Raw genomic sequence first — 17928 nt, 5'->3', positions numbered from 1 at the left:
CAGTGATTCCACTGCACAACAGTTCCCAGAGAATCAAATCAAATCAATTTTATTTATATAGCGCCAAATCACAACAAACAGTTGCCCCAAGGCACTTTATATTGTAAGGCAAAAGCCATACAATAATTACAGAAAAACCCCAACGGTCAAAACGACCCCCTGTGAGCAAGCACTTGGCGACAGTGGGAAGGAAAAACTCCCTTTTAACAGGAAGAAACCTCCAGCAGAACCAGGCTCCTAGGAACTACAAGTAAGCCTGCAGTCAGAGCGAAGCGCTCTATTGGGGTGATATGGTACTACGAGGTCCCTAAGATAAGATGGGACCTGATTATTCAAAACCTTATAAGTAAGAAGAAGAATTTTAAATTCTATTCTAGAATTAACAGGAAGCCAATGAAGAGAGGCCAATATGGGTGAGATATGCTCTCTCCTTCTAGTCCCCGTCAGTACTCTAGCTGCAGCATTTTGAATTAACTGAAGGCTTTTCAGGGAACTTTTAGGACAACCTGATAACAATGAATTACAATAGTCCAGCCTAGAGGAAATAAATGCATGAATTAGTTTTTCAGCATCACTCTGAGACAAGACCTTTCTAATTTTAGAGATATTGCGCAAATGTAAAAAAGCAGTCCTACATATTTGCTTAATATGCACATTGAAGGACATATCCTGATCAAAAATGACTCCAAGATTTCTCACAGTATTACTGGAGGTAAGGGTAATGCCATCCAGAGTAAGGATCTGGTTAAACACCATGTTTCTAAGATTTGTGGGGCCAAATACAATAACTTCAGTTTTATCTGAATTTAAAAGCAGGAAATTAGAGGTCATCCATGTCTTTATGTCTGTAAGACAATCCTGCAGTTTAGCTAATTGGTGTATGTCCTCTGGTTTCATGGATAGATAAAGCTGGGTATCATCTGCGTAACAATGAAAATTTAAGCAATGCTGTCTAATAATATTGCCTAAGGGAAGCATGTATAAAGTGAATAAAATTGGTCCTAGCACAGAACCTTGTGGAACTCCATAACTAACCTTAGTCTGTGAAGACGATTCCCCATTTACATGAACAAATTGTAATCTATTAGATAAATATGATTCAAACCACCGCAGCGCAGTGCCTTTAATACCTATGGCATGCTCTAATCTCTAATAAAATTTTATGGTCAACAGTATCAAAAGCAGCACTGAGGTCTAACAGAACAAGCACAGAGATGAGTCCACTGTCTGAGGCCATAAGAAGATCATTTGTAACCTTCACTAATGCTGTTTCTGTACTATGATGAATTCTAAAACCTGACTGAAACTCTTCAAATAGACCATTCCTCTGCAGATGATCAGTTAGCTGTTTTACAACTACCCTTTCAAGAATTTTTGAGAGAAAGGAAGGTTGGAGATTGGCCTATAATTAGCTAAGATAGCTGGGTTAAGTGATGGCTTTTTAAGTAATGGTTTAATTACTGCCACCTTAAAAGCCTGTGGTACATAGCCAACTAACAAAGATAGATTGATCATATTTAAGATCGAAGCATTAATTAATGGTAGGGCTTCCTTGAGCAGCCTGGTAGGAATGGGGTCTAATAGACATGTTGATGGTTTGGAGGAAGTAACTAATGAAAATAACTCAGAACAATCGGAGAGAATGAGTCTAACCAAATACCGGCATCACTGAAAGCAGCCAAAGATAACGATATGTCTTTGGGATGGTTATGAGTAATTTTTTCTCTAATAGTTAAAATTTTATTAGCAAAGAAAGTCATGAAGTCATTACTAGTTAAAGTTAAAGGAATACTCGGCTCAATAGAGCTCTGACTCTTTGTCAGCCTGGCTACAGTGCTGAAAAGAAACCTGGGGTTGTTCTTATTTTCTTCAATTAGTGATGAGTAGTAAGATGTCCTAGCTTTACGGAGGGCTTTTTTATAGAGCAACAGACTTTTTCCAGGCTAAGTGAAGATCTTCTAAATTAGTGAGACGCCATTTCCTCTCCAACTTACGGGTTATCTGCTTTAAGCTACGAGTTTGTGAGTTATACCACGGAGTCAGACACTTCTAGAGACACTAGAAGAGAGAGATCTAATGTTTAATAGACCACATTTAACTGTTTTAGTCTGTGGTGCAGTTGAAGGTGCTATATTATTTTTTCTTTTTGAATTTTTACGCCTTATTTTTATGTGTGTGTGGATCGGGAGGTCTGGGCGGCTTTACTTGAGCAGCTGCCCCCGCGACCCGACTCCGGATAAAGCGGAAGAAAATGGATGGATGGATGGATGGAATTTTTATGCTTAAATAGATTTTTACTGGTTGTTGGTGGTCTGGGAGCAGGCACCGTCTCTACGGGGCTGGGGTAATGAGGGGATGGCAGGGGGAGAGAAGCTGCAGAGAGGTGTGTAAGACTACAACTCTGCTTCCTGGTCCCAACCCTGGATAGTCACGGTTTGGAGGGTTTAATAAAATTGGCCAGATTTCTACAAATGAGAGCTGCTCCATCCAAAGTGGGATGGATGCCGTCTCTCCTAACAAGACCAGGTTTTCCCCAGAAGCTTTGCCAATTATCTATGAAGCCCACCTCATTTTTTGGACACCACTCAGACAGCCAGCAATTCAAGGAGAACATGCGGCTAAACATGTCACTCCCGGTGCGATTGGGGAGGGGCCCAGACAAAACTACAGAGTCCGACATTGTTTTTGCAAAGTTACACACCGATTTAATGTTAATTTTAGTGACCTCCGATTGGCGTAACCGGGTGTCATTACTGCCGACGTGAATTACAATCTTACCAAATTTACGCTTAGCCTTAGCCAGCAGTTTCAAATTTCCTTCAATGTCGCCTGCTCTGGCCCCCGGAAGACAATTGACTATGGTTGCTGGTGTCGCTAACTTCACATTTCTCAAAATAGAGTCGCCAATAACCAGAGTTTGTTCCTCGGCGGGTGTGTCGCCGAGTGGAGAAAAACGGTTAGAGATGTGAACGGGTTGGTGGTGTACAGGGGGCTTCTGTTTAGGACTACGCTTGCTCCTCACAGTCAGTCCCGGCTGCTCAGGATGTGCTGGAGGGGAACTAACGGTGGCTAAGCTACCTTGGTCCGCACTGACTACAGGGGCCTGGCTAGCTGTAGGATTTTCCAAGGTGCGGAGCCGAGTCTCCAATTCGCCCAGCCTGAAACTAAACATTTCACACCCAGAGCAGAAAAGTGCGGGAGAGACAGGAGAAGCCGCCATGCTAAACCGGCTAAGAGCTAGTAGCTGCGCTAAGCTAGCGGATTCCTAAAAACACACAAAGTGAATAATGTGTAAATAATTTAGAGGTGATACAGCAGAGGGAGTGCTTTAGTTAAGGCACGTGAAGATTACACTGTGAAACAAATCGTTATCTAGTTAACTACAACCCCTGGCAAAAATTATGGAATCACCGGCCTCGGAGGATGTTCATTCAGTTGTTTAATTTTGTAGAAAAAAAGCAGATCACAGACATGACACAAAACTAAAGTCATTTCAAATGGCAGCTTTCTGGCTTTAAGAAACACTATAAGAAACCAAGAAAAAAAATTGTGGCAGTCAGTAACGGTTACGTTTTTAGACCAAGCAGAGGGAAAAAAATATGGACTCACTCAATTCTGAGGAATAAATTATGGAATCACCCTGTAAATTTTCATCCCCAAAACTAACACCTGCATCAAATCAGATCTGCTCGTTAGTCTGCATCTAAAAAGGAGTGATCACACCTTGGAGAGCTGTTGCACCAAGTGGACTGACATGAATCATGGCTCCAACACGAGAGATGTCAATTGAAACAAAGGAGAGGATTATCAAACTCTTAAAAGAGGGTAAATCATCACGCAATGTTGCAAAAGATGTTGGTTGTTCACAGTCAGCTGTGTCTAAACTCTGGACCAAATACAAACATGGGAAGGTTGTTAAAGGCAAACATACTGGTAGACCAAGGAAGACATCAAAGCGTCAAGACAGAAAACTTAAAGCAATATGTCTCAAAAATCGAAAATACACAACAAATGAGGAACGAATGGGAGGAAACTGGAGTCAACGTCTGTGACCAAACTGTAAGAAACCGCCTAAAGGAAATGGGATTTACATACAGAAAAGCTAAACGAAAGCCATCATTAACACCTAAACAGAAAAAAACAAGGTTACAATGGGCTAACGAAAAGCAATCGTGGACTGTGGATGACTGGATGAAAGTCATTCAGTGATGAATCTCAAATCTGCATTGGGCAAGGTGATGATGCTGGAACTTTTGTTTGGTGCCGTTCCAATGAGATTTATAAAGATGACTGCCTGAAGAGGACATGTAAATTTCCACAGTCATTGATGATATGGGGCTGCATGTCAGGTAAAGGCACTGGGGAGATGGCTGTCATTACATCATCAATAAATGCACAAGTTTACATTGATATTTTGGACACTTTTCTTATCCCATCAATTGAAAGGATGTTTGGGGATGATGAAATCATTTTTCAAGATGATAATGCATCTTGCCATAGAGCAAAAACTGTGAAAACATTCCTTGCAAAAAGACACATAGGGTCAATGTCATGGCCTGCAAATAGTCCGGATCTTAATCCAATTGAAAATCTTTGGTGGAAGTTGAAGAAAATGGTCCATGACAAGGCTCCAACCTGCAAAGCTGATCTGGCAACAGCAATCAGAGAAAGTTGGAGCCAGATTGATGAAGAGTACTGTTTGTCACTCATTAAGTCCATGCCTCAGAGACTGCAAGCTGTTATAAAAGCCAGAGGTGGTGCAACAAAATACTAGTGATGTGTTGGAGCGTTCTTTTGTTTTTCATGATTCCATAATTTATTCCTCAGAATTGAGTGAGTCCATATTTTTTTCCCTCTGCTTGGTCTAAAAAAGTAACCGTTACTGACTGTCACAATTTTTTTTTCTTGGTTTCTTATAGTGTTTCTTAAAGCCAGAAAGTTGCCATTTGAAATGACTTTAGTTTTGTGTCATGTCTGTGATCTGCTTTTTTTCTACTAAATTAAACGAACATGAACATGAATGAACATCCTCAGAGGCCGGTGATTCCATAATTTTTGCCAGGGGTTGTAGATCAATCTAACTGCGCAGATTAAATAGCTAACAGATACAGCAAAACACCGCTGTGCTCCAGAACAGGAAGTGATACAATACCGCAGTGAGAGCCAACCACCAGTAGAGGCCAATGTATGCCAATCAAAGAATGTTGATTGGCATACATTGGTTGATTGACAGAGAACTCACCAGTCTGATAAGTTGTCTGTCCAACCATCTGAGGACATCAGGTCCCTCCTCCGTCTCTGCACGATACACTGCCAACCTTGCCATCAAGATGGCTGCCGCTTCCTGGTCAAAGGATGCTGCAATGCTCTGGATCTGAGTCTGAGCGTCAGCCCAGCTGGAGAGGAGGAATGGAGAGGTGGGGAAAAAAAAAAAAAGGACATGATGAGAACAGAAGATGACAGGAGGCAGGAAGGACACATGGAGAAAATAAGGACAAAAGTCTGAGTTATCTTCAGTTTGTTAGATTCTCACAGAAAATGTTGACTGTTTTAGGGGCTAACACGTGTGAAATCCACGTGTTAACACCTTCCAACATATTGAAACATTCCATCAGCAACGGGATTTACACCAGAAGGAAGCTCTACACGGTTGCCACCACGCGGTCACGTTATTATGCAAAAGTAGAATAAGAGAGCAGAACTCATAATGACATCTCAGTTCTCAAATCATGTTTGTGAACTGCACAGAAATGGTCCCACGTTAGTGAAAATGCTCTACGGTTGAACTGCTTTGTGTTTGCATCACCAGCTAAACACACCAGACCACTGAAACAAAGCCACGTAACAAACCGTAAAAAGATGAGATATGAACACACTGCAGTAGTTTCAGTAAGTTTTTTTTTTTTTTAGTTCTCAGTGGCTGCAGCTGTTAATACCTGACTGACAGTTAATCTACTTATTTTCAGACCACAGAAACATCTGACTGTTCACAGTGATGCTGCATAACTGCTGATTATCTCATCTGTCTGTGTGTGTCGTACTTCCTAGCAGTGGTGGTCACTCGGATGCGTTTCTGGCCAGATGAGTGTTGGTACTGGGTGACAAACTGGATGGCGCCACGGCCTCCCTGAGGGATGGGAGCGTTGTGCTGCACGACAGAACACATACACAAAAGTCTGTGATTACATCATAAAAACATCATCTGATGAAGGCCAGGTTTGTTCTGTTAAACATTTTCTATTCTTGGAAAAAAAAAAGATACATAAAACATGTTAAAAAGTTATTAGTAGTTCTGGTTTTGAAAATGTCACCATCTGCACACACAAAAAAAGTTACATTAAACTGTGTAGTAACATATCAAAATTAGTATATAACCTGGGTTTATTTTGTGTCTGAAACAACTGAATATTTTTAAGGGCTTTGCTTTTACTAACTGATCAAATCATCACCTGTAGTCTAAACACGAGAGTTTAATCCAAGAACATGTAGCTGGTCGCTGCTATCAACGCCTACAAAGTTTAATCCATCGAGTTTGCCCTGTTCCTGTTTGTACAAGCCTCGTCGTGTTGCCTGTGGACTGGAAGTCGAATAAATGAGTCCATGCCTCCAAACTGTTAAAGCAATAACTAAAAAACAGTGAATGATCACTTCTTATAATTCACCCACTCTGTTGCACCAGATCAACACCAAAAGCAACTTTTTTTGCTTAAGCAATATCGCACAGATCTGCCACCTGCTGGACCTCTGGGCACATTGTGCCTTGAAATGAGTGCGTCTGATTCTTTTATTTCCTAAACCTCAGTCTGGTTGTCATCGAGGTCATGACTGCTTGTGGTTAGATGTTTTAATTAAGACTTTCCATTTCATGCTCATGGAGCCTGGACCAGGGGCGAGTGGCTATTAATGGATCTGGTCCTATTTAAGGTTTGTGTTGAGGAGTAGCTCAGTAGATCAGATCTACATAGACAGCAGCAGCGTGAGTAAGTAAAAACAGGAATTCATTTGTTCTCAAATGTGTATCTTTAACAGCGGTGCTTTATTCACACAAAAGTTTGGTTGAATCAAAAAAATCAATTCAATTTCAATCAATTTTTTTTTTATATAGCGCCAAATCACAACAAACAGTTGCCCCAAGGCGCTTTATATTGTAAGGCAAGGCCATACAATAATGATGTAAAACCCCAACGGTCAAAACGACCCCCTGTGAGCAAGCACTTGGCTACAGTGGGAAGGAAAAACTCCCTTTTAACAGGAAGAAACCTCCAGCAGAACCAGGCTCAGGGAGGGGCAGTCTTCTGCTGGGACTGGTTGGGGCTGAGGGAGAGAACCAGGAAAAAGACATGCTGTGGAGGGGAGCAGAGATCGATCACTAATGATTAAATGCAGAGTGGTGCATACAGAGCAAAAAGAGAAAGAAACAGTGCATCATGGGAACCCCCCAGCAGTCTACGTCTATAGCAGCATAACTAAGGGATGGTTCAGGGTCACCTGATCCAGCCCTAACTATAAGCTTTAGCAAAAAGGAAAGTTTTAAGCCTAATCTTAAAAGTAGAGAGGGTGTCTGTCTCCCTGATCTGAATTGGGAGCTGGTTCCACAGGAGAGGAGCCTGAAAGCTGAAGGCTCTGCCTCCCATTCTACTCTTACAAACCCTAGGAACTACAAGTAAGCCTGCAGTCTGAGAGCGAAGCGCTCTATTGGGGTGATATGGTACTATGAGGTCCCTAAGATAAGATGGGACCTGATTATTCAAAACCTTATAAGTAAGAAGAAGAATTTTAAATTCTATTCTAGAATTAACAGGAAGCCAATGAAGAGAGGCCAATATGGGTGAGATATGCTCTCTCCTATAAAAATAAAAATAAAAATAAAAAATTTAAATGTACCTTTAAAAAAACAGTTGAAATGCACTTCATAAACAACATCCTCCGCATTCTGAAAACATTTCAAGGTGATGTGACAGTTGATGTCAGAACTTTGTTTGTCAATCGAAGGACATAACTCTGCCAAAACATGTGATTCTTGTACAATATTACAATATGCACATTACCAACCTATAAGAAGGAGTTTCACAAAATTCCTCCTAAAAATGTGAGAGGAGTTGATTTCAGAACACTTATACCTTGTTTGGGACAGAAATCTCCACAACATAATATAAAGTGGGATAAGGAATCCAAATAAGTGAATGACGACCTCACAGCTGAACTCAACCAAAGCCGGTTCAACCCAAACAACACCGGTGGTTTTGGCTTCAGAGAACTTCAGAACCAAAGCTGCAGGTCTGCGGTTTTACAGCGGCAGCGTGATGACACAACATGATGTTGCACTATTCATTAACTCAGTGCGCACACACACACACACACACACACACAGGATATTGAACGCTCAGGAAGTGTTGACATTACAGCATCTGTCAGCAGATAAGTGAGCGTCCTCCGATCATCTCAGCAGGTGACTGACACACGCACCGAGGCGATGCAGCCTCCAGAGAGACCAGACTGACCCTCAGAGCAGGACACACCTCCTCGCTGCTCCTTGACACTTCAGCGTCACATGAACCGGTGAGAGCAGATTTTCAGAGGCATCAAACCTCCATCAGCTCGCTGCTCGAGATGGAAGATTAGCATCTGTCTGACTTCACCTCTCCATGTTTGTCCATTTACATTAATGTTTGTATGGCATTTTAAAACTCGAACGTGCACATGTGCAGCTGTTGTACTGCCGCAACACAAACATCATCACCGTGGCAGCTGAGACCAACCAGGTCTTCAGGGTGTGAACCTCTGGATTTACAATTCATCTGGTGTCTTCTGAAGCCTGGTTTGCTGTTTGACACCAAATGAGCAATGATTTCAAATTGTGTGGAAGAAGCAGGAGCTGGAGTAGAAGAAACCACCAGGAAATGTCCAATAAACAGCTCCTGAGAGTTTAACTCTGTCGACAAACATGTTTTTCTCCTACAGAAAATATTTTTCTTCTATCTTCTCATTCATTTGAAGAACCATTTAGTGCACAGTGGATGAACAGCAGCTAAACACTCTCTCCTAAGCGAATGTCTCAACTGTCAGGGAGAGTAAACTTCCTGTTTATAATTCATCGCTCTGAAAAGGGAATGTCCAATCGCTGACGTGCTTACAGCTCCGTGTCTTCTTTGGAGAGATGCAGGCGGCGGTGAGGACACTCTACGCAGCTCTGATGGCTCTTTCAGGCTTGGCCTCCATCTGTGGGAATGTTCTCCTCCTGCTGGTGTTGTTCTTCAACCGTGAGCTCCAGACTGAAACGGTGCCTCTGACTCTCAGCTTCAGCCTCAGTGACCTTGTCCTTGGACTCACCACCATCCCCTTTGGAGTCCACAACAGCTTGGCCTGGCCCACCAGCTACCTGGATGAAGGCGCCTTGTGCCAGGGCAGCGGCTTCATCTTCCTCATCCTGCAGACATCCTCCATGCACTCACTGACCTGGGCCACTGTGGACAAGTTCACAGAGATATGCTTTGCACTAACTTACAGCAGCATCTGGACGGCCAAGCGGACACGGGCCATCCTTGCTTTGGTCTGGCTCTTCTGCTTGGTGATTGCCTCCCTGCCCCTGCTGGGAATCGGCAGCTATGGTTACAGCGAATCGCGGTTCCTGTGTTGTCTGGGGTTCAGCACAGACAGCACATACTTCACGGCACTGTGGATGGTGACGGCCGTCGTGTTGCCCGTCCTGACCGTGTGCTCTCTGCATGGGTATATCGTCTACATTGGCAGGAAACAGGCACAGAGGGGCACGTTCATGTGCAATGAGCTGCACTGCTTCTACGTCCCTGCAAACAACTACCTCAAGAGCTCCATAGTGATGGTGACAACCTCAGGTTAGTTCACTCTGATTGGTCATTGGGAGGGCTCAGTTTCCAGTGATTTTAGTTATACAAATCTGAATATAAATGTTCCTAAACGTTTCTAGAGATGCAAAATATTTCAGGATGAATGTTGAGGAATGATTTGGAAAATGATGCAATCATTGGTGGATCCACAGAAAATATAGTGACTTTGGTTCGACTCCGTTTAACCGTAATATAACTTCAGTGAACAGTTAGAAAAGAATGACATGAAACTGCACAGCATGTGACATGTAACACTGGTCCAAAGGACAACAAGGACCAGCAAACACACAAACGTCATGCCAACATGCTGAAGACTGAAATCAAACATGCCATTTGTTTCTCTGCAGAAGCACGATAACGCTGTTTGGTTGGTTGGTATGACAGGTGGAGGCATTACGTTTCAGTGTGGAAGGTAATAATGGAGATGCATCAGATCAAACTTTTGACCCACCAAGTACAACAAAATATTGAAGTGAACCCAAAACAGCAGTTTCCCATCATTAGCACTGAAGCTCATTACTCCCACAAAACCCAAATCAGCTCATCCATTTCTGAAGGGCTCCCTCTGCTGGTAAAATCAAACCAGGACGGATCTCAAGGTTTTTTAGAAAATGCAAATATCACAGCAACAGACAGACACACACAAGCAGAGATGCAACAACAAAATTTATATAGGGTTTAAAGCAAAAAAATTTAAAAAATAAAAAAAAAATCTTCTGACTGAAACTTTGTTTTCATGGCCAAATCATAATCTGTTCACCACTGACCTTTTTCATAGAAACCCTTTTGTGATTGAGTCCTACAATTTATGGTAAAACCAGGTGGAGACGGTTAAGAAAAGAGCAAACTGTTCCGTTGCTGCTCTTTTCTAATGCAGCATCATATTACAGAAAGAATTTAACCTGCACATTATTTAAATACTTCAGGATAAACACAATTTAAAGGGACGGCCTCTGTGGACTTGATCACTATGGATTTATGCAAAAACTGACCAATGAACTGAGCTGATGGAGGCTACAATGACTGCAGTATACTAATGTATGGAGCCACAACCCGGTGGAACAGACCAAACAGGGACCCCCCCAAAAAAATGGGTCCACCTTGCCTTCAGTGTGCATGCGTCTGAGTCTGACACTCTGAGTCTGACTTTCTCCATCCAAAGTGATCAAACGGAATAATGTGATTATTAACCATCAGATGACAAAATACAACCTCTAAATCATTTTAAAGTCAGTTTGAAGCAGAAACGAGGTGATAATCAGTGCTGACACTCCGAAATGACATAGGTGGAGCAGCACGTCAGGCTCATACATGCAGCTGCAGCGCTGTGATCGCTCCCCCATCTTTTATTATGAAATAATGCTGAATTTATGTGGAAATGATTGTTGTGGAAAAGCTTCAGATATCTGTGACAGACAGATGGTGACTGGAGGCAGTTTGAAGCAGAAACGTGATGACAATCGGTGAATTACTGTTGGTGCTTCGAAATGATGCATGCACAGTGAAGGGTGGGGGGGACTGATGTTTAGGGGGGACCATTCAGTTGGCGACACCGGAAAGAGAACAGGAAGGTCAGAGAGGAGATTTATGGATGCCATGAGGTCGGACATGCAGGTAGTCAAAGTAACAGAGGAAGATGTAAACAAAAACAGCGTGAGAAGGATCGACTGTAACAGCCCCAACAGCAACACACAACAGAACACAAAGATTTTATCGAACTCATCAGATTTAGATACGTGTCTTCCACACCCACAGTACTGTGTGAAAGCAGCTTGGACCCTGTCAATCACCACTTGTGGCTTCATTTTCCAAAGTGATTTCTTCTTCTTGTACAAGCTGCAAAAATAGCAGCTTTCAGATATCAAATCAATAATTTTTTGGAAAATAAATAATACTAACTTCCTTGTTGACGCCATTTTGCATAAGAAAAAGCAACACTTTCCTCAAAAAACTCATTAGGAAACACTTTCTCTTTTTTCTCCGTCATACAGGTTGTATACGAAAAAAAAGCCAAACAGTTTGTTTCCAGTGATTTGACAGAGTTAAAGCTGGAGTCTAAAGCCATCACTCTGCTGCAGAGAGATACAAACTTCAGCTGAACTTGAGCTGAACTTGAGCTTTGTTTACACTCAAATGAGGAATAACTCATAAAATCTTTTACAAAGCTTCCTGTTATAACATCTACACACAGCCGCACACTTTCTTACTAAAGTCAGCATGAGGTTCATGTAGTCATACAGTTACAATCTCACAAATACAGTCGAATAAATACGTATGACAAGCATCAATCAACCGACCTTTTTCACTTTCCAACCAGAAACAATAACTACAGTCAAGTGTTGCCCCATCTGCAGAGATCAGGACATTCTGAAGATTCATAAATGGGACTAAGGACCAGAAAAGTCACTAAATTCTTACAGTTGTGTGTAAAAGTTTGGTCACCCCTGATGATTTCCATGATTTTCCATTATAAATCATTGGTTGTTTGGATCAGCAATTTCAGTTAAATATATCATATAGCAGACAAACAGTGATATCTGAGAAGTGAAATTAAGTTTATAGGATTCACAGAAAGTGTGCAAGACTTTTTTAAACAAAATTAGGCAGGTGCATAAATCTGGGCACCCCAACAGAAAAAATACGTCAATATTTAGTAGATCCTCCTTCTGCAGAAATAACAGCCTCTAAACACTTCCTATAGCTTCCAGTGAGAGTCTGGATTCTGGTTGAAGGTATTTTGGACCATTCTTCTTTACAAAACATCTCAGGTTTGTTGGTTTCCGAGCATGGACAGCCCGCTTAAAATCACACCACAGATTTTCAATAATATTCAGGTCTGGGGACTGAGATGGTCATTCCAGAACGCTGTACTTGTTCCTCGGCATGAATGCCTTAGTAGATTTTGAGCAGTGTTTAGGGTCGTTGTTGAAAGATCCAGCCCCGGCGGAACTTCAACTTTGTCACTAATTCATGAACATTGTTCTCAAGAATCTGCTGATATTGGCTGAAATCCATGTGACCCTCAACTTTAACAAGATTCCCAGTACCTGCACTGGCCACACAGCCACACAGCATGATGGAACCATCTCCAAATTTTACTGTAGGTAGCAAGTGTTTTTCTTGGAATGCTGTGTTCTTTTTCAGCCATGCATACCGCCCCTTGTTATGTCCAAATAACTCAATTTTAGTTTCATCAGTCCACAGCACCTTATTCCAAAATGAAGCTGGCTTGTCCAAATGTGCTTTAGCATACCTCAAGCAACTCTGTTTGTGGTGTTTACACAGAAAAGGCTTCCTCTGCATTACAGCATCATACAGCATCTCCTTGTGCAAAGTGCGCTGTATAGTTGAACAATGCACAGAGACACCATCTACAGCAAGATCATGTTGTAGGTCTTTGGAGCAGGTCTGTGGGTTGACTTTGACTGTTCTCACCTTCCTTCACTTCAGCTTATCTGAGATTTTTCCTGGCCTTAACTAGTACTGTGCCTGTGGTCTTCCATTTCCTCACTATGTTCCTGATGGTGGAAACTGACAGCTGAAATCTCTGAGATAGCTTTTTGTATCCTTCCCCTAAACCGTGATGTTGAACAATCCTTGTTTTCAGGTCATTTGAGAGTTGTTTAGAGGCTCCCATGTTGCCACTCATTATAAGAGATGCAAAGAGGACAAACATTTGCAAATGGCCAACTTAAATACCCTTTCTCGTGATTGGAGTCACCTGTGTAAGGAGGTCAAGGGTCAATGAGCTTACCAAACCAATTTTGTGTTCCAATAATTAGTGCTAAATGTATTCAAATCAATAAAATGACAAGGGTGCCCAAATTTATGCACCTGCCTAATTTTTTTAAATAATTCTTGCACACTTTCTGTAAATCCTATAAACTTCATTTCACTTCTCAAATATCAGTGTGTGTGTCTGCTATATGATATACTTAACTGAAATTTCTGATCCAGACAACCAATGATTTATAAAGGAAAATCATTAAAATTATCAGGGGTGCCCAAAGTTTGTATTTTACAGCTGTAGCCTGAGGGGGGGGCTGCAGGCACAATGAACAGGAAGAGTGACAGGATTAGAGGGTATGTGATCACATACATAAGTCAAAAACTAGAGGCAGGATTCTTATGACATTTTGTTAAAAGGCATCCCTTCAATCTGGAAAGAGTTGTTTAAATTTTAACCTGATTCCAATTTAATCTTTCTTCTCATTTGAACCCTTTCTGGGCATTACAGTAACCAGTCCTGAGACATGACAAAGTATGTTAGCATACTGTATGATGTCTCAGAGACAGGTGATGGAAATCCTAACAGATAACTGTTGGGGTCACTGTAGAGGTACGCACTCAGAGCACTCTCCTGGTGTTACTACACAGACCGTTCCCAAGAAAACAGGAGTAAAACGGCAGAAGTCCAGATGAGCATCTGCAGTAAAACCCGATCTGTGGACATCCAGTGTTTTTTTTTTGTTTTTTTTGGAGAAGCAGAGGAAGCTGCAGCTCCAGCAGACTGGGACCTGCACGTTCTATGTTTGCCAACATGACTCCCTGTCATTATGCTCATTATGGCAGCTGTGGTCAGACAGATTACTGCCATAAACAGTGACAAGTGAAGGGTCAAAGTTCACAGCAGCCTGCAGAAACACTGCTCACTGTGAATTAGCAGAAAATTACAGTTTACTACAAATTTAGCCTCAGTCTACTTTAGCTGACAAGATTTATGGTGAAGACAACTTAATAAAGTAAATGATTTGGGACCACTGTGACATCAAGAGTAAGAAATTCAAACTTATGCTGAATTATGGTGTCAAAACCTGTAAACAAGCCCTCAGTTTAACCAAAACAAATACATAACATGAACACATCATCCAGCCTGAATGCTGCCGTGAACATATTCCTGATTGAAGTTTGACCTTCAATACAAGCTGCAGTTTGGTGACAGTTTTCCAACATGATTTTGTAGTCATATCTACAAATAAAGACACTGAGGTAATCTGACCAAACTAAACTTCTTTCTGTGCACATGTCCCCTAGTTAGAGTGACACTGTCATTTTCCTAAACCTCTATAATTACTTTGGTAAGTAACATGTTATAATTACAGAAATGACAACAAAATCTGCCCAAGTAAGATAGATTTAAAAACTTTTTTTTAATGCCAGTCAAAATTAATTTTAAGACCAATGTTGCAAAAACCAAGAATAAAGGGGGAAACTATGTACTATGTATGAGGGTTTGGGACATATTTTCTCAAACATTTATTCTAACAGCCTGCTGCAAAATCCTCCCTCAAAAGCCAATTTTCCTTAATTTTACACTTCCTCACGTGTCTCTGCTCTGAGTGTTCCAGCAACAAACAAAAGAGATTTATTGGTTCTGATATCTCACTTTGCATAGCACTACAAAGGGCTTTCATTGAATTATAAAATTTAAAAAACTAAACACTAGCGCACCGCGCTGGTAGAGCTCAAACCTCCGCCAACACTAGTTTCCAATTCCACTAAATTTTACCTTGGAAATAAATGTTCAAGGTCAAACTCTTGTTAGAAGTGACTTTTCATAAACTACGTTAGATGTGATCAAATGTCAGGTGCATGTATTTACTTCATGCACTTGCATTGAAGTTTTTTTTGTGGTGTTGTTTTTGTTCTTTTTCAGATCATTGTCACAGAACATTGTTTTTTTCTGCTGTGCACAATCTGGCATTGCTTTTTGTCATTTGGTTTCTGACCGATTCTGGAAGACAAACAGGTATAAAATTGGAACCCCCATCTAATTTTGGTGGTGTAGATAAATCCGTAACAGAAAAATGAGAGTGATTGAGGCACTTTTGATTGAGATATAATGCAAGATGTACCCCAAATGGGCTTTTCAATACTAAATTCAAATGTCCACAAAATCCACAATCCAGATCAAACTTTGTCAGGTGATAGTGAGTGTCAGTCTGCACCTCACTTTCAAATATGAGAGTGATTGGCACACCTTTGATTGAGATCTAATGTAAAATATACATTAAACTATTTAAATGGCCACAAAATCTGTAATCTGACTCAGATCCGGGTCAAACTTTGTCAGTTGATAAAGGATACCATCCTGCATATCACGCACACATATGACAGAAATGTGATCTATTTTTTGACTGAGTTATGAATTTTTGAAAATTCTTAGGATGTTAAAGATAGAGATTTTCCATTTTTCCAAGATTTTTCCTGACTGACCTTTAACCTATAAGGACCTATAAGGGGAGGTGAAGGTCTAGTGGTTAAGCGTTGGGCTTGAGGCCAGACGATCCTCAGTTCAAATACCAGCCTGACTGGAAAATCACAGAGGCCCTTGGGCAAGGTCTTTAATCCCCTAGTTGCTCCTTGTGTGTAGTGAGCACCTTGTATGGCAGCACCCTAACATCAGAGTGAATGTGAGGCATTATTGTAAAGTGCTTTGAGTGACTGATGCAGATGCTCAAAGCACTATATAAATGCAGTCCATTTACCATTTTACCATTTGTTACCTTGAAAACTGAATCACTTCTTTCCAATCAGGATACAAGTCTTCAGTAAAAATTTCATAAGGATATATATGAAAAATTGTGGGCTCCAGGCTGTTCACAAATAGAAACAAACAAACGGGCAAAAAAATAACCTCTTCCAACTTCAATGGTGGAGGTTTAAAAAAAAAAAATCAGATATTGCCACTGATATTTTTATTTGCAATGTCAGAAGAAAACATGAATAAAAATCATACTTTCCATGTCTTGGCATTTTTAAGTGTTTGAGTCCTTTTGATTAGTTCCCTGTGTATCCTGTCTGGTTCCCAGTTTGTCTGCTGGTGTGTTGGCTGCCCTACATCTCAGTGTGCCTATATGAGACCTTCTCCAGAAAACAGAGTCCAGCAGTGGCTTCTGCCTTCTCCACTTGGCTCGTGCTGACCAGTGCTGCCCTCAACCCGTGGGTCACCTGCATGATGCAAAGGTAAGGCCTTGTGCACACACACAGACTAATGCCCATGTTATATGTGTCACCAGATAAAGTCCTTCAGACAAATTTACATACTGCGTCTATGTCACACTATGGCCACCAATTAATTACACACTTGCTCTTAGTAAGTCACTCACAAAACTGTCTGCACCTCAGTAAGTCAGGCTCTAAATGTTTTGGCATGTTAGGATTAAGTCTGTCTTTAAAAAAACTCCAGTGGCCTTACTGGACACCAGCACCCTGTGAACAGCAACAAGGCTTCACAAGCGACATGAAGGGCCTGTCTGTCTGCATATAACCCCAAAGAGGGCACTCGCTGGTCCTCACCTGTGTCCATCAGGATTTAAAAATTTCAGCAATGAATATGAAGCAGCTTTTCAAGTTACTGACAAGAGATTTTGTGGACCTGCTCACTCAATGAGACACTAAAGCCCCGTTTACACATAGACGGTTTTGTCGGCAGGTAGTACGTAGACCGAAGTTCGCGGTAGTTCCGGCTGTTTTCGTGGTGGAAAGGGGCGGAGCATTGCGCCGGCATTTTGACCGCCGTACTATCCGCAAATACGCGGATAAAACGCCGCTAAATCCGCCAAATAAAGCGGCGTTTTGACGCGGTAGCATCCGGCACACGTCAGGCAACGGGGGTTAATACTCAGTTCTATCCTTTACAATTGCAGGTTAAGATGAGTGTGAGAACGGCGGTGTTCTGCTGCCGCCGATAATGCCCTGTGTACCGCTGGTTAAATACCCAGGTTTTTATCCAGGCAAATCCTGCGTTACTCCAGGATCATTTGCATATAGGCACCGGCCCCAGAGTATAATAGGCTGAAGCAGCAGGAATACATGCCTCTGTCACTGCAGGGGGAGGGAGATCATCCTCTGCCTTTTCTTCTCCTTCCTTTCCCCCTCCTCAACATGTTGCTCCATCTCCACCACAGGCCTCCCCTCTGCTTCTGAACCAGACCTCTTGGTTTCCTTCTTCTTGCCTATTGCCGCTGCCAACTTTCTTTTAGGAGGCATACTGGAGCTTCTCTGCAAAAATATCTGGAGCTGGCCGCGAGTGAGAGGCCTGCATGCAGCGCGCTAGCGT

General features: G+C 41.8%; 2 protein-coding genes across 2 annotated transcripts in view; one reads left to right on the top strand and one right to left on the bottom strand.

Annotated features, from left to right (window-relative positions):
• sec23a (Sec23 homolog A, coat complex II component) overlaps positions 1–17928 on the bottom strand; it is a 48922-nt gene that overhangs the window by 5899 nt on the left and 25095 nt on the right. The window contains exons 13-14 of the mRNA XM_034195247.1: positions 6042–6148; positions 5243–5396 (exon numbers count right to left, since the gene is read on the bottom strand). Coding sequence (XP_034051138.1) covers positions 5243–5396; positions 6042–6148 — 261 coding nt within the window. The remainder of the gene's footprint in view (positions 1–5242; positions 5397–6041; positions 6149–17928) is intronic.
• LOC117532028 (adenosine receptor A2b) lies at positions 9068–16881 on the top strand. The gene is made up of 2 exons (XM_034195249.1): positions 9068–9854; positions 16679–16881. The coding sequence occupies exons 1-2, from the start codon at positions 9158–9160 to the stop codon at positions 16834–16836; spliced, it is 855 nt and encodes a 284-aa protein (XP_034051140.1). The 5' UTR covers positions 9068–9157; the 3' UTR covers positions 16837–16881.

This window comes from Thalassophryne amazonica, chromosome 19, assembly GCF_902500255.1.
Source record: "Thalassophryne amazonica chromosome 19, fThaAma1.1, whole genome shotgun sequence".
Taxonomy (NCBI): Eukaryota; Metazoa; Chordata; class Actinopteri; order Batrachoidiformes; family Batrachoididae; genus Thalassophryne; species Thalassophryne amazonica.
The sequence above is the reverse complement of the archived record's forward strand: the minus strand, read 5'-3'. Positions and strand labels throughout refer to the sequence as shown.

Coding starts and splice junctions, on each gene's coding strand:
- LOC117532028 (XM_034195249.1), top strand. CDS start 9,158: ATGCAGGCGGCGGTGAGGACACTCTACGCAGCTCTGATGGCTCTTTCA. Junction 9,855..16,678: donor AGTGATGGTGACAACCTCAG/GTTAGTTCACTC, acceptor TCTGGTTCCCAG/TTTGTCTGCTGGTGTGTTGG.